Source organism: Gambusia affinis, linkage group LG23, assembly GCF_019740435.1.
Source record: "Gambusia affinis linkage group LG23, SWU_Gaff_1.0, whole genome shotgun sequence".
NCBI lineage: Eukaryota > Metazoa > Chordata > Actinopteri > Cyprinodontiformes > Poeciliidae > Gambusia > Gambusia affinis.
The window spans coordinates 15,434,876-15,451,669 of record NC_057890.1 but is presented as its reverse complement, the minus strand read 5'-3'; the positions used below and the strand labels follow the sequence as shown (position 1 = coordinate 15,451,669).

At 37.9% G+C, this 16,794-nt stretch overlaps 1 protein-coding gene across 9 annotated transcripts in view; it reads right to left on the bottom strand.

The window, feature by feature from the left end:
• Nucleotides 1-5,943, bottom strand: part of ppfia2 (PTPRF interacting protein alpha 2) — a 75,302-nt gene extending 69,359 nt beyond the window's left edge. For 4 of the 9 annotated variants that reach the window (XM_044108325.1, XM_044108326.1, XM_044108328.1 and 1 more), the window contains exon 1: nucleotides 5,396-5,942. In XM_044108325.1, coding sequence (XP_043964260.1) covers nucleotides 5,396-5,476 — 81 coding nt within the window. In that variant the 5' untranslated portion in view covers nucleotides 5,477-5,942. Of the gene's footprint in view, nucleotides 1-5,395 lie in introns of all 9 variants that reach the window. The other 5 variants (XM_044108329.1, XM_044108330.1, XM_044108332.1 and 2 more) reach the window with 2 other exon arrangements.
• Between the last annotated feature and the right edge of the window lie 10,851 nt (nucleotides 5,944-16,794).

Below are 16,794 nucleotides of genomic sequence, written 5' to 3'. Positions count from 1 at the left end.
ATCACATTCTCAAAAACAACAGTACACAGTTGTAGGCCTTGGTTCAAGTTCAGGATTTACATATACATTCTATCAAGCCACAGAGTGAAAAAGACCCAGACCTGAGCGTAAACATGCCTCTGCAGTGATCCAGGCAGAAAATTACATCATAATTGTACTAATGTTGGGGTTTTTTGCTTTCCTAGAGTCTCCTGATGTGAGAGGTCTAGCCTGTGTGTACTCTGTTCAACTCTTTCTGGGACCTGGAGTGTGTATTTACACACATCTATGAAGGTTCACCAGATACCAGCTCAGGAATGTCTATTCTGTGCTAGCTCTCAAACAGACCAACATCTCCTTACATGGATGACAATTTAACGTGGAGAACTGAACCACTGCCTTCTGCTGGAAACCGATAGCTTTTTGACAAAACTCCTCAGCCACTGTAAAAAGAACAATTTACCAAGGATTATGAATTGAATTCATGGCTTCAAAGGAGGAAACAACCCAAGATAGACGGACAAGGACACACCTGGTCGTGCCATGGCGACGACAGATTGCTCCAGCAGTAAACCAGACCATTAAACCAGACTCTGAACCCATCCAATCACTGAACAGATGCTTAGAACAGATAAATGTGTGGATGTGCCAAAACTTTCTCCAGCTGAACAGAGACAAAACTGAAGTTATTATTTTTGGACCTAAAGAGGAACGATGTAGAGTCAGAGCACAGCTTCAGTTATTACAACTAAAAATCAGCGATCAGGCCAGAAACCTGGGAGTAGTGATGGACTCTGACCTGAACCTTCAGAGCCACATAAAGACAGTCACAAAGACGGCCTTCTATCACCTGAAGAACATTTCCAGGATTAAAGGACTAATCTCAACTAAAAACCCACTTGTTTAGAGTTGTATTTGAAACGTAATCAATTACAAATTTATTGACGGAATCTGACTTGATTCTGTGTTGCATTGTGTTTCTGTGTTTGATTTGATGTAAAGCACTTTGAAATGCCTTGCTGCTGAAATGTGCTATACAAATAAAATTTGATTGATTGATTGATTAAAGCAACCATGAATGTCAAATGAACACCTATTTCAGCATATAGTTATTTTATGTAAAACATAATTTCAAATAAAACACTACAGGTAATGTGAAAAGGATGTTGTCTTTCTGTCCTCATGCAGACACTAACCCACCACAGCATCCCGTGGTATACATGCAGGGGGCTCTTGCTTTCGAAAGCACGCTTATCCTTTTAATCGGAGATGAAGCCATCAAAGTGGGTCAAAGTCTTCCCCATCTGCCCCGGTCAGATTTTAAATGCACAAGGGTTGATTAAAAAAAAGACCAAGAAAATAGGCCATAAAGCAGAAACGTACTCAAAACAATAAAAATAAATAAAAAAAATCAGTCTACAGAAAAAAATATTGAAAGGTAAAGACGCGAAATAAAGATGTGCATCCGTAAACAAAAATTGCACTAAATAAAACAAAATCTCTGATTTGAATGTGCAGTATGAAAAAAACTGTTTGCAGTTTTTGTATAAATGAGTCAAACCAACTTTTTGTTATGCATCATTTATACCCTTAAACATTGGCCGTGCAGCAGGCAGGGCAACATGGTGGGGAGGGGAGAGTGTGCAGCAGGGTGCTGGCTGCAAAACAGCTGGGAGGGTGGGGGTGAGGGGTGCTAAGCTTCCCCCATAGCTGTGTGTAAACTGTGCATGGCTGTGTGTGATATGTCCCAATTAGTCATTAATGCATTTTTTTTCCTTATTATTGTGTATTTTTAGCTATAGAACTGGTTACATGTAGTATACTCTCTTGTTGTGGATCAAAACTGACAGAAAAAGAAAAGCTCTAGATAAAATTCCAGCGGGAAAGTTTGCAGAAGTCGGCTTCTCATCTGCAGATCAACCTGCAGCAGCATTCTGATGTCATGTGATGAGCAGACGTTGCTACATTCTGCTTCGTACAGGCGTGGGAATCATAGAAGAGGGAAGGCCCTCACATTTCACTATGCAACACCGAGGGGGGGGATTTCCTAGATTAAGCATTGGCATGCACTGGACGGAGAAGGGTCACTCACAGTGCACAGTATGTTTGCAAAAATAAAAAAAACCTACAGTGAAAAATTCTGATACTATTTCTATTCAGAATTTAATTCATGCCAACTAGTACGGGAGAAAAAATGGTCATGACGACTGTATTGTACAGCATCCCCTTGGGATGAGTGGGACAATAAAAAGTTGCCTTTTTTTAATATACTATTGCATCACTAAAACAGTCACTAATCTTCATGATAAAAAGTTGTAAAACAAACACTGTTGGTACCAGCGACATTTCCCAGCAGAACAAAAACACTGAACAAGCAGCTCTGTTCTTCCTGAATTATGTTCCATCAGTTCAGCGTAGGCCTCAGTATAAATCTCACCATGTGGAGTGAATTACCAAAATAAATGAGAAGCAGCACATTTTAATCATCATGGTCAGGGGCCCCATTCATCTTTTCTGTCAACTGCTTCACATGAACAGTAGAAGGAAGGAAAAAATGCACAGTTTTAATGTTAAATGGGTTAGGATATGGTTGGGTTTACAATATATAACTGCAAAAAGACACTTTCTCAAATACATTCTGGTTTGATAGTCCAGAATGAGTGGGCAGTCATGTTTTACTGCAGTGCAGATAAGTATAAACATATACTTTTATTCATCTAATGAATCTTTATAGAAGGTTACAGTGTTACTGCCGATTAATATGCATCTGACAATCTGAGCTGAAGTCGGCTCCTAACTTTGATTTGACTTTCCCTTGGCTGTAATTAGAGAAGATAGTGAAAGTTCCTCACATAATGGAAAAATTTTCTTTCAAATTACATTTTCACTGTAATTGTTTTTGCTGGTAGGAAGGCTAATGTGTAGAGTATTTATAGAAAAAGTTTTGAGATTCAGCAATCACCCTTTATTTGACTGATGCAGAGTAATGTTTAAAAAAATAGAAAACAACATTGAACAGTTTTCATTTAGATTTTTCTACATTCAATAAAAGCAGAAATCCACCAACCGTCTTCAGTTAACTATAAATATGAAGGAAGCTAACCTACAGCAACCACTATTCTCTTTAGAGTTTCTTTGGTGATATGACAACATGAACACTTCCTGCTTTAAAGGAAAAACTTGCAGCAGATGTACTGAACTCATCTCTTGGACTTCATAAGGCAGCAGCGTCTCTGAACACTGAACTAGTGTCACATCAAAGAAACTAAGAAGTTAAGACTCTGCTCTGAGCCAGCTAATATGGCCCGGTGCCTTCAGAGCTTTGAGAACAAGCCTTCTCTCACATCCAGGATTTGAGTGAATGTCACTCTATACCCAGACCAATTCAGACATAAGAGAGGTCTGAATAGAGCATGCCTTATTTCTTTTCCCAACTAGTAAGTGATGAAACTGTATATGTAATTTGTGGTTCAGGAATGCAGTTCTAACATATGTAGTATACAACTGTGATTGCCAAAGAAACAAGAGAATAAGATCAGGACTGCATGAATTATCCAAACATTTTACTAATACTGTAAAGGTCAACACACACAGGGTCCATATTTATCAAACTATCTACAACAGCATCTGCTCAGTTGGTTGCTGACAATATAAGATTCTGTGCTCAACTTTGAGCCACAGAGGCACAAATAAAACATCACAGCTAAAGTCAACTAATTGGTTTTCTTACAGCAGACTTCAGCTAGATGGATCCATTGTGATGCAGGTAAATTGATGAGGTGTATCAGATGTGCAATCCCTCAACTCAGTGCATTCCTTCAGAGCGGTTTTTTTAACCACAAGCCAGCAAGTAAAATGTTACGTTTATTTATGGTTTAAAACCAATCACTAGATTCAACTTGTATCTGTTGCAGCTGAAGTAAAACTGCGTGTAATAATGTGGCAACACAGTAAGATAAAGTATCAGAAGAGGACACAAACACTTCCAGGGAGATGTTTACTGAAGAAATGCTAACTTGTCTTGACGATGGTGAAGATGGGGGAGCTCAAAGTTGACTTCCTTAAATTTAACACTCATATTAAAACACAACAAAAACCTGCATCAATAAATCATTTTTTGTTGTTTTTAAAGTAGCTTACAGAACAGGCCTGTATCACTTTCATACTAGCATAAATAGAAAAACATACACTGATAAAAAAAACAAAAACATTATAACAAACACTGATTATCCCTCCATCATTGCACCTCTCTGTGGGTGGGATATAAGCACATGCTGACCCCTCTCCACCACTGCAAACACCAATAACTGGCATGTGAAGATCTGAACTGGGCCATAGAGAAATAATCTACTGAATCATTATTTATTTTAAATCAACCATCTTGACTCTTTCATGGAGGCAGTGCTCCACATTGGCTCTGGTCTCATTCAAATTGATTATATGACCTGCCTGCACATAGCAAAAATGGTTCATGCATATTTTAAGAAGCACAACAACGACTTTGAGGTATTAACTAGGTTTCCAAATTCCCCAACTCTCCAACCCGGATTCTGATGGAATGGGAAAACAAGTTCAATCCACAAAGGCCTAAACGTGCAATATACTTGGTGCAGATACCACAGCACACATTCAGGGTTCTGGTGAAACAATATTGCCAAACCCTATTGCCAAACAATAGTTGTTTTGGCAGCAAAAGGCAGCCCAAAACAGGTGGTCACAATGTTATGCCTGACTGGTATATATTGAAAACACTTTTCTTGCTCCATCGACACAATGAAGCAAAAAGTACTGTCCTGCTCACATGAGTAAGGCAGACAATCAGTTTCCCAACACAACTTCATTGCAATGCATTCACTGGCTGAGCTAAAATATGCACAGGGGGTCTAAACACAAATCAATGTGGGGCTCTGCGTGGGGTGTCCTTATTTTCCCCATGAAAACAAGAAAACTGAACAGAATCCAAAACAGGGCCAACAGCAAAGATGGATAAGGGTGGATGTTAAAATAAACCACACAAAGATTCATCCTTAAGCTGCAGAGGATCATTATTTTCATTTTAATGAGAGTTTCATTTCCAAAACGGTAATGAGGCATTCCGTGGTATTTTTCCGTCTTAACATATCTGTAAACAATACACTGAACACTCAATCATCTTCCTGATTTACATGGGTGAATTCAAAGGTAATCAATGTTTCCGGCGTCACCTCAACTACAGACTTTCCTGAAGGGGAATCAAGTGAAATCCCGCAATCAAGAAAAAGCACCAATTCTTTAACAAAGTCTTGCATAATACCATATTAAAACAACAATGCACAATTTTCATTTTAAAAAAAGCCGCTAAATGAGCGTAACCAGAAAGAAGAAACATTTTGACGCACAAACACCACAGGGACGCAGGAACGAGCAGCTCACTTGCCTGAAACGTGTAAAATCTCGTCCCATTCGGTGGATGGACCTTCGGGGAATTTGTCCCCGTACTCATATCGGAGAAAATCATAATTCCTTCGCGAAGAAAACAATCCAAAACTTATGTGTTTCCTCTTCTTTCTTCTGATCAGGCGAACGAATAAGTGGTTCAAAGGAAACTCGAAAAACAATCCGAGACAATGACTCGGATCAGCTGCTGACCCGACGCTGCGCTCCCGACATTACAAGGTGGAGAGCTCCGGTTAGATGCGCAACGCTCCTCAGAGGGAACCAACCCCCCGATCATGAAGGTGACTGCGAGGAAATCCCTTGGTCTTTACACCTCGCCCCCTTCACCAGCAGGTGATTAATCTCGGTGGGCTTCTAGCGGGTCGAATGGCGAGAAGGACCGAGCGGAGCCATGCTCTCCCCACGCCCGCTGCAAGCTGCTCTGCTGGCGGCTCGGATGGCTCCGTCTGTGCGCGGATTATCGCCTCCCCCCTCCTCAGGCTTCACCAATAATCAGTCAGAGCATCACAGCCGCGCTCAGCTGACACAACACAGGGTGCTCAAATTAGGAGAACACACGTTCCTTGTTTATGCACTGTAAAGCTGTACTGTTGTTACAGAACAAATAAAATCCAGTTTGTTTGTTCCCCCCCCCCCCATAATTTGGTGAAGTAAATAATATTTTTAAGTCAGTAGTAAGGTACGAGGAAGAAGACATTCCTGGGTCACATTTCTGTTTGTTTTGAGTCAATACATATTTCGCAGGGAATGGGTGCTTTAAATTTTTTGTTTTTAAAATTTTCTGGGCAAGAACAAAAGAAAAAAACATTTACAATTACCAACAGTAAAGCTTGCACTGGCTTTAGTGGTACTCAGAAGGCATTCTGGTATTAAGAATTTGCAAGGTAGATATAAACAATTTAGCTTTAATGGAGAAATGGTGGCTTATATTTCTGGGCTCCACTTAATATCTGAGGTCCATAATTTGGATCTGGTAATGACCTTGAACACAACTTAACCATGATCCACTTCTTAATTCCAAAAACAGTGGCATGTATTCACAGATAAACTCTGAATGTTAAAAGTTTATTTTTATACTCTGGAGTTGGATTTTAAAGTGTCCTGATTTGTGCTGCTGTATAAATCCTACATTTGTAAGAACTCAATTGCCATGTTTGCTTTGGCTTTGGCCAGTTCTGTTTCAAACTTTTCATAAAAACACAAACTACAAATGTGTTTTTGTGTTACATGTTTTTTGTACGAGTTAGGGTGAAATTACATTAAGATTGACTAATTTTGTTGCGTTGAATAAAATATGGATTTCAAAGTGACTGAATTCTGATTATTTACATTTTGAGAGTGTAAAATGTCTTCAGACCATTCACAGGCCTCCATCCTAAATGTTTACATTTACTTTTGTTTTGTTAAGACTCTTTCTGATTCTAGTCAAAGTCAAATGTTTGACCATTTTAGGGGAAGTTCACTGACCACATGCAGTCCCACCTTAAAAATCCTTGAACGATGTGCAGTAATTAAGTTTTCTTGAATATGAGGAATCTGCACTATTATACATGTGTATGTCTGCAGTAAATTACATTATACAATTACATTATTTTCTTTGGTTTAATGAAGTACTCAGAGTAACTCAAGTTTTCATATTATAGGCTGATGAGGAGGGACTTAACTATTTGATCAAATTAGCTGTGATTAAGTTATGAAATCCACTTTACTCTGGAAAGGAAAGGAAAGGAAAACCCATTAGTTCATGGTGTAGCTTGATTTCATGTTGTTAGACACAGCTCAGGTGAGCGGTTTGAACTTGAAGCTAGCCCTGAACTCTTCAGATTAGACTTCAAAGAGATGGTCTTGATTTAGTGCCTTAACAGCATTTTATAGAGGAGAAACAAAAGTTTAGATGAGGTCACTCTCATAAGTTCATTCACGCTGCTTTTCAAATGCACCTTTACATTTACAGAAAATTACACACATTCACTCACGTATAAAATAATAAGATCTGTTCATGAAACAGCTTGAACCACAAGAGGAAAGGTTGCTCCCACTTTAACAATGTTAAAAATCACTGTAGCGATTTTTTTGAGTCATTTAGCAGAGCACACTGTTGGGATCTGTTGACGCCAGGAGAACGCCAGGAGACAGGCCGCAGATGGGCCTAACACTGACTTTCTGATTGGCTTATGAAATCTGAGGACAGTACACTCAGAGGCATCCTCAGGGCAGCGAGGTCAGCTCAGTAACAACTGTCATGAACTTAAAGGACGGATCAAAAACAAAAGAGCAGATGGGACTAAAAACTGCACCTCAAAGGAATGTATATATAAAAAAAGTCAGGAAATGATTTAATTTTCTGTGAAAGAAGAAGGAGAAGAATTGGCTAAAATCAGGTGAAAGGTCAAAGATTTACAGCAGCTGCAATATTCTAAACTGCACACCATTCTAATTTGATAGCGATTTTGTTTTTATCTTTGTTATCAATTTAAGATAAAGGTTGATAAATCTGAGAAAACATCAATTATTTTTTATCCCTTTAACTGATTTTTTTGTGTATTTAAGAGGGAATAATAGTTTTATGGTTCAATTTAGAAAGATGAAAAACATCCAGATGTATTGCGTATAAATGTAAAAAACAACCTTGTTTTGTTTTGAAAGCTTTTCAGGTGCAGTTTATACTAAAACGTGTCCTCCTGCACATCAACTACATAAGGTTCTTTGTGCTTACAGTGTACTGGTCTATGACGTAATTATACAGATGTGCAGTGGGCGTGGCTTAGTGCTGATCACTCATTGGTTGGAGGCTTTCAATCCTCTCAGTGTTTCCTCTGGCTCGCACTGCTTTGTGTTTTATGATTCCCAGAGCTGCCAAAGCCTCACAGATAATAAATTACATTTGGCAAAAAAGACTGACACTGTTAATGTAGCATTATGCAAAATAAAATATATTCCTATTTTAAAAAGTGAATGCAAATTCTGAGTAGAAATGTTCCTTCTAAAACAGGGGTCTCAAACTCCAGGCCTCGAGGGCCGCAGTCCTGCAACTTTTAGATGTGCCTCTGCTGCAGCACACCTGAATAGAATAATTAAGGAGAACTGATCTACACAAGGTGGAGGTAATTAAGCCATTTCATTCCAGTGTTTTGTACCTGTGGCACATCTAAAACCAGCAGGACTGCGGCCCTCAAGGCCTGGAGTTTGAGACACCTGTTCTAAAAGTTCCTCTTCATCTGGTCCAATCAGAGAAGTTTGTGCAAATACAGATGTGTTTTCATTCATTAAAATTCATATTGGTTAGGTCACGCATGCCTTCATCTCTCCTTCCACTTAAATCCTTAAAGAAAAAAAAGCCGCACATGAGCCTTTCATCCATCAAAGAACTAAAACAATTGGATTTTTGATTGAAAAGCCTTTGTTTGAGCCGTTTGTGGGGTTAATCTATGTAGCCAACCTGCTATTCCTCTGACAGAGAAAGTGATAGTAAATTGGGAGAAGAGTGGTGTTTTTATCAAAACAAAATACGGTCAATGCTTTCTTTTTATTAACTCTCTGCAGTGACCCAGAACAATGAGGTGAGGCCACATATAAGCATGAGGCTTGACTGCGGTTACCTGACGAAATGCTGTTTATCTAGATCATGTGTTAATTTTTTCCATGTTGAATGTAAGTGTTTCTCAGAGCATTTAGCTAGGAGCCTGTTTGGTCAGGAAACTACTTAAGCTGCAAATGGGCTGCAAACGAGACACAGAGAACAGCAACACTTAAAGAGACTCAGTGATTGCAGCTTCATCTTCAGAGAAAACACAAGTTGGTGTTATTTTCGAAAAACCAAAAGGTACACCAAGTGTTAAAGTTTCTTTATCCCTAATGAACACAGCAGAAAAATATTACTATGCATCATTAAATGTTAAAATGACAAAAAAATAGAAGTATGATATTTTCAAAGATTTTCTTGAATAATTCATTCTTTTATGATTTTGATAAACTTAAATTTTGCTGGGGTGCCCATAACCTTTTGGTGTCTTTTTTAAATACAAGGAATTAAATGTTGAAACAAACAAACATTTTTTAGCAAAGCAAAATCTTTCATAACCCTAATTCATTTTTATATCATCCCCAAACTCAACAAAGCACAAAGAGACACTGTACTTCCCTCTATTCTGTCTTTCACTTTTCTAAACTTCAATATTGAAGTTCATCACAAGATGATATTTGTTTAAAAAAGCACAACGCTCCTCTCTCCTGCACGGTTTAAAAGCCCCTAGGAATCCAAGTTATTCAGTGGAAAATGTGACATGTTAGAATTAGAATGCTTTGTTGTCAACGTAGCTTGCATACAGTGTTGAACACAGAGTGCTAACTAGCTGACTGGAGACGCTGTACTTTACGGTGACGAGGCTGTGCAGTCATGAACTGTAGTTCCTCGAGATCCCAAGAGAGTTTCACCGTCAGCTCAACCAAATGGTGAATCAACAACCTCCTCTAGCTGAAGTCAGATCAGAGAAAAAAACAATAAAAAAAAACTCAGAGAATTTACAGCGACAGCAGTAGAAACTAATTGTGTTGATTGTTCAGTGGGAATCTTTGTTTTCTTTGCAAAGATGCAAATAACTTGCATCATAGTTCAGTCTCTTGCAGAAAACCCTTCCAGCCTCTTGAACATTGTCACCTTTCACTAACAGACATACATATTCCTAATTGAATTTTCTGCTCTAAATTGGACAAACTGTTAATGAGGTCAAGAATATTATTCATGCCAATTAGTATGCCAAATTGTCTTTGGCATCAAAATTTGTTGTGGTAAAACAACATTTTCCTGAAGCAACGTCATTCCTGCAACACCAATTCTCTTTCCTTTAGGCAGCTATGGCTACTGCAATAAACCAAAAGAAAAACTTCCACTATATGCACAGCTTTCGGTAATAGACCTGCCCTGAAGTACAGGCTTCTGGAAACAAATGCCTGAAGCAGAGCAGCAGATGCATATTGATCGTGTCGGAAGGGATGTGTGGGCAGACAGCTGTAATGGATGCCATGCCTCTTCTGTCACAGCTGAAACATTGGGGAGGTATCGTCAAGGATACAGTCTGAGTGAACAAAATATCTGCCTCAGTCAATAAAATCCACCAAATGCAATAAAATACTGCTTGAGAAAAAAAAATCACCACTTTAGATGTTTTTCAAACTAAACACATGTGGTTTTCTGTAATAAAATGGTATCTAACCAAACAAACACTGTAACTGGTGACTATAGAAAATGGATAAACTTTTTTGACTTTGGTTTTCGTGAGTGGTGCACTAATTTGTGAATAATCCTTCATAAAACTTTATACTCTACAAATTGTTTATATAATTCTCAAAGTCACTGATAAATTAGAATAAAATGAGAAATATCATTGTGATGGATCATGGAAATAAAACCAGCTCAGCTAATAAGCCAGCAAATATAAGCCATACATTATGATAAAATGTAACAGGCTGATTGAAGATATAAATAACTCAAAATGTGAAAAAAAAACACAGTAAATGTCCTAACTCATAGTGAGTTTGGCAGTGAGTGTTGTAGTAGGTTTTCAATCATGTCTGAGTAAAATTACATGGCACTGGAAGCGGGCGGCTCTTGACTTTCAAGACCGAGCATGAGATGTCACTTAGCAGTTCCAAAGAAACATGCTGAGTCGAGAGAATAAGCTGTCATCTAACTTTTTTAAATGTAGTTATTCATGAGTATGTGCTGACTTGTAATATCTGGAGGATGTTAAGCTATCTTCAGCATGGAGAAAGATTATGAGTTGCTGCAGAGTGGATGTATATAAATTGGCTCTTTTCATCAGACTTGTCTTGTTTTTTATTTTTAGTTGCAAAGTGGATCTGATTAAAGAGGGCCTAAATATTATACAGTGCCTATAAAAAGTATTCACATCATTGAATGTTTTATCCTTTTTAAAACCTATTCATAATCAACAACATAATTTGGCTTTTTTGAATTTTACAAAAGAAAAAAAAAACATTATTGTCGCAATGACTACTGATTTCCACACGACAATTAAATAAAATAAAATAAATTAATATAAAATAAATAATTGCTAAAATATTCAATCTGTTAAAAATGACTGACCTAATTCATTAGAGGTCCAGCCAATTGGTACTATTAGTTTCACATTGGGTGGAATGGATTTCACCTGAGTGCAGTGATTGTGTTTCAGGTGATTGCAGTATAAAGACAGCTGAGTTGAAAAGGTTCAGAAGTTTCTGAAGTTTGACCTCACCTAAATCAAAATCAAATTGCATTAAATAAAATAAATTAAAATAAATAAATAAATTAAATAAATATTTGGCGTAATGAAGGTGGATGTAAAGAATAAAACAAAATCATGAATCTTGTCAAATTTAAAAGCATATTGAGAAAAATAATTACTGCACCACTTATATTACAGCTACACGCAGAATGCTACTAAAACCTGCAAAAAGGATGCTTGACTTGGTTGTTTTAGCTAACTGCACTTTTGTAATGACAGTTTAATGAATTTAAAAAGCTCTGCTTCAATTTTCACCCAAAATGTTTGAAAAAAAATCATGCATTTAAAAGCCAATTTGATTTATTTATAGGGGAGGACTTAAAAGAAAAAAGGTTGAGAGCATTATGTAGAAGTCTAAAGTCTGCATACATGAACCACGTGTTGTTTTTTCTTCAGAAATCTGTAAATAAAGTAATATTTTTCCATCCATAAAGATCAGTTTATATTCAAGTTTTGAAATTGGCCTTGCAAGATGTTATAATTTACAGATTTCTCAAGTTGACTCCTTCTGCTGACCAAATACACCACTTTAGATACTATTTCAAGCTGGCTGATAAGAGAAAAAAGATTTTAATAAATTCATAGTGGGAAAAACATTCTTGGAATGAACACAAACTCTAATTTGGTTATATATCTGGTTAAGATCACACACAAATTTGAATCTTTGCCAGTTGCCTTCAGGGATCTGAGAGCCTGTGCTGCAGCCAGTCAGGCAGCTCTGAGGGAGCCGACCCGTCTTGCATATTAACACCGCCCATCAAGTTTGAGTTCATTCCTCAGCAAAGCTCTCCATACCTGAAAGCCCTTTCTGTAGCACTTCTGGGACTAACCACAGTGATGACAAGTTGGCTGGCAGGTTAACTGGAGACATTATAGAGCTCTAATGAGCATTTATAAATGCACAAACATGCAGCGTGCTGACAGCGCTCAGAGCTCTGAGGGGGTGGACGATACCTCCCACATGCTGTCCTGAGCAAAAATAACACAACACTGTTCATGATGAGGAAGTATAATTGTTCTCAGATACTAGAAACTGAATCCAACTAAACTCCCAAGCAGCATCCTCACATCACTCCTGCAGGCCGAAGGGCACAGGATGCTAACGCACTTCAGATCTGCAAACAAGGCCTGCAGAGGAGCGGAGGAGGCGCTGATTTACTTATTAAAATACATTTAATGTAGAATTTTACAAAAGTAAATTTTGTAAAATTCAAGTGCTGAAAATCCGCCTCAAATAAATTTATTTTACCACTTAAAAATTTAAAAATTTTAAAAATTTTATTTATTTATTCATTGTGATTTTATTTTAAAATTGCCTTTACTTGGTTATTTTCTGGGAAAGTGTTCTCAATTGTTGAAAAATGGCTCTAAACATATATTTTATTATTTAAATCCTCAAACTGTTTATTTAATCTGAACACTAATGTATACTGACCTACCTTATTGTGGAGAATTGTCATTCTCTAATATTAATTCTCATGTTTTTGTTTATAGATGCCAAAATTAATTTTGCTTTTAATAAAGATCCAGTCAAATCGTAGGTCTGAAAATTAGCCTGTGGCTAGAACACCTGTACAAAACAATGGTTGCTACATTTTTCACATATAGCATTGTTTAATGTGCTATCACTTTTGTAATTGAATTCAATCCAAATAAAACAAAAACACCTGGACTGCAAACATCACTGAAGTCATTGACATCTTCTCTCAAAACAGATTTTAGTCCTGAATGTCATAAATCCTGATTTATTAGAGGTTCAAACTAAGTAAGAGAAACACATTTGAGTAACTAGTGGAGTTTTTTGTATCTACCTGGAAGCTGAGGGGCTCTAATAGGAACAAACTGCGCCACAAAGATGACCTCGATATTGACACGATCAATCTTCCTAGCATTTACGAGCGCTTTTCTTTTTATTTGCTAGATGTGCGTCTTTTCTCCCTCCCACCCGTTTTTCCCCTGATTGTTTTTACTTTATTTGCAAGTTCAAGCTCATCAGTCTTCTCCAGCCACGCAGGAGGAAGGAACAATCTCATAACTCTCTCATTACCGCCCCCAGCCTGGTGGAGAATCCTGCTGCCGCCGCTGCTGCTGCTCGCACTTAATGGCAAACCAAATCAGTCGTGTTTCTGAAACTCGTTAAGTAATGCGATAGGAGCGCAAAGAAAACAAGGTTAAAGTTCCGAAGATGATGGAAAAAAAGGGTTTAAACTGAGCTCTTGTAATATTTAAGGGGTGTGCTTGATGAGGGTGGGAATGAAAGCAACTTTTATGAGAACTTTGTGAGAAGAATTCACACAAGAAGAAAACCAAAGTCTTACATCTGCGTTTAATTAAAAGTTTGTCCTTAAATAACGCAGACATCATTAGGAGGGAAGATAAATGCTGCAGGAATAATCACATCAGAGCTGAAGGATGGGAAACAAACCTGTCCTCACTGTTAGACAAAGAGGGAACTCAGTGTTTCTGAATGGACCATTCATCCTGTGTAAGTTCTACATCTCCAGCCCTGTCTTACAGGTAATCACCAGCGTTAATGAGCAACCCTGACAATCCAAACAATCTTATTCTAAAGCACAAAACTTCATTAGAGCTCTTTCTACCCATCAGCATTTTAATGCAGTTTCAAAAACAATCACACCTCCAAACAATAGATGCAGAGAGGCATCAGTTTCCCTTCTTATTGACAGTGGCTGTTGCTGTTAACCTGATAACTATTGTTATGAATTCACAAAGAGTCCGCTCACACAAATGACCTGTGATTTATGGCTTTGATTTGCACAGTAGCGGAGAGGCAATTCATTTTCAGCAGCTGAAAGTGTCAAGAGAATTACTCTGAAGAATTATAACAGACTGTTTCCCTTTGACGAGATCAACAGCTCTGTTTGATAAATGCTTGAGGAGACACAGACGGAGTGCGGCAGTATGTTGGGGAATAAAACAGCTCCTTTTATCACATGAGAATCATAAATGAAGGTTAGTTGTGCAGAGAATCTGAGCAGATGTCCTGTTTAACACCACCACCTACTGGGCAAGTCTTTACAGCAACTTTATGTAGTCTGGAGAATGTGATGGCAAGTGAATCATTCTTAATGATTAACACAGAGGTTTTCTCTCATGTTTCGGGGATTTGTGATCTCCAAAGAAAGAAGAAAGATGATCACAATTAAGAGAAAGTTGAATGCAGATTGTTTAACTCATTGTCCTAAAGTTAATGTCACTAAGACACTTTGAGGGGGGAAAGACAGCACAAGAATTAAATAAATAAATAAATTGCAGCTGCTGCAAATATGTCAAAATGTAATAAAATTAGTACATGGAGTTTTTCCTGTTGTATTAAATCAGAATATCACAAACCAGGCATTGCAGCAGTTTTCCTGTGACAACATACTTTAAAATGTGGCACTAATGCCACTAAACACTATATTTATATTTGTAGGTCTAGTTTCATGTGCAGCTTCTGCTCCTGTGTTTCCAAATGTACCTGAAAATTTTCAAAACGCAACCTGCTAGAAAGTCAGTCTTTTCTTTCTCCATGCTCAGCAAAAACCCTAGATCATCTCTTAGAATCAAGAAGCCAAGGGTTGAGAATTATGTAAAAGGACCTTAATGTTGCCAATCCATCCATCCATTTTCTATACACCCTTTGTCCCTAATGGGGTCGGGAGGGTTGCTGGTGTCGATCTCCAGCTAACGTTCTGGGCGAGAGGCGGGGTCACCCTGGACAGGTCGCCAGTCTGTTGCAGGGCAACACAGAGACATACAAGACAAACAAACATTCACACACACACTCACACCTAGGGAGAATTTAGAGAAACCAATTAACCTGACAGTCATGTTTTTGGATTGTGGGAGGAAGCCGGAGAACCCGGAGAGAACCCACCATGCACAGGGAGAACATGCAAACTCCATGCAGAAAGACCCCCGGCCGGGAATCGAACCCAGGACCTTCTTGCTGCAAGGCAACAGCTCTACCAACTGCACCACTGTGCAGCCCATGTTGCCAATCCAACTGTCTAATTTTAATTTTAATTGTTAAATAAATGAAAACTTTTAAGTCAATTGAGCCCTCTCCAAAGCATCCTTTTATAAAACATTGACATTTCCTTAATTGCTTCATAGTTTACTTTCATGGACTAAGGTTCTCTTGTATTTGCTATTAGCTTTGGGAATTATAGATATTTCAGTTTCTGTCAAGCTGTAATTTGTTTTTTTTTTCTTTTCTACTTTTTATTGATTCAATAGGAACAAATATCAGCTCTTTACAAACAGCCAAAAGACACAGTATAAAATTGCTTCCTAATTAGTAAGCTATGTGCAGGTATTGATTTATATTTATACCTATGTCTTGGTATAAATATTTTTTTCTTAATTTTTCCATTTGATTTTTTTTTTTTTTTTACTGTGATGCCCCTTTTGGCCACCAGATGGGGGAATTGCACAACAAGAAACAAATTTGCTCAGTTTGCAGCAGCAGACAAAAGCAGAATTAAGAGATTGCTAATTAAAAACAGTCTGAGCGTCATGACAACTGGATGTTATGGTTTTAGGTTGGTTGCAGCTGTTATAGGAACAGTTTAAAGCAAATATCACAATTGATGACAATTACTGCTCGCTGCCTTGAGGATGTCTTCCAAAGCTTGAAACATGACAGACACATAAAATTAAGTTATACATCTATGGTTCTGCCAAGTCTATTAAACAGGTGAACCTGCTAATGAATGAAATGCTAAATGGTGTCATCTAAACTTACAATAGTTAGTAAGTTTAAATAGCTTTAAGCCAGCAATCCGTTGCCAACGTGTTACCAACATGAATCAGTCCAAGGGAAACGACATCCTATCAGGAGCTGAAAGTCACAGCAGCTCCAATAATCCTGACCAGAAGGCGGCTCTTGACTTTTATATTTGTGGGTCTATCATTTTTGCCAGAATTTGCCATCACAAAAAAAATGGTCCAACAGTCACTGTTGGAGAACTACAAAAATACATCAGTTCTGCTAGAGTTAACTAATTAGAGATTAACTGATTATTTTTAATCCATCTTGGTCAGAAATGCCAATAACTGTAGATGGTGCTGTATGCAGGTCATTTGT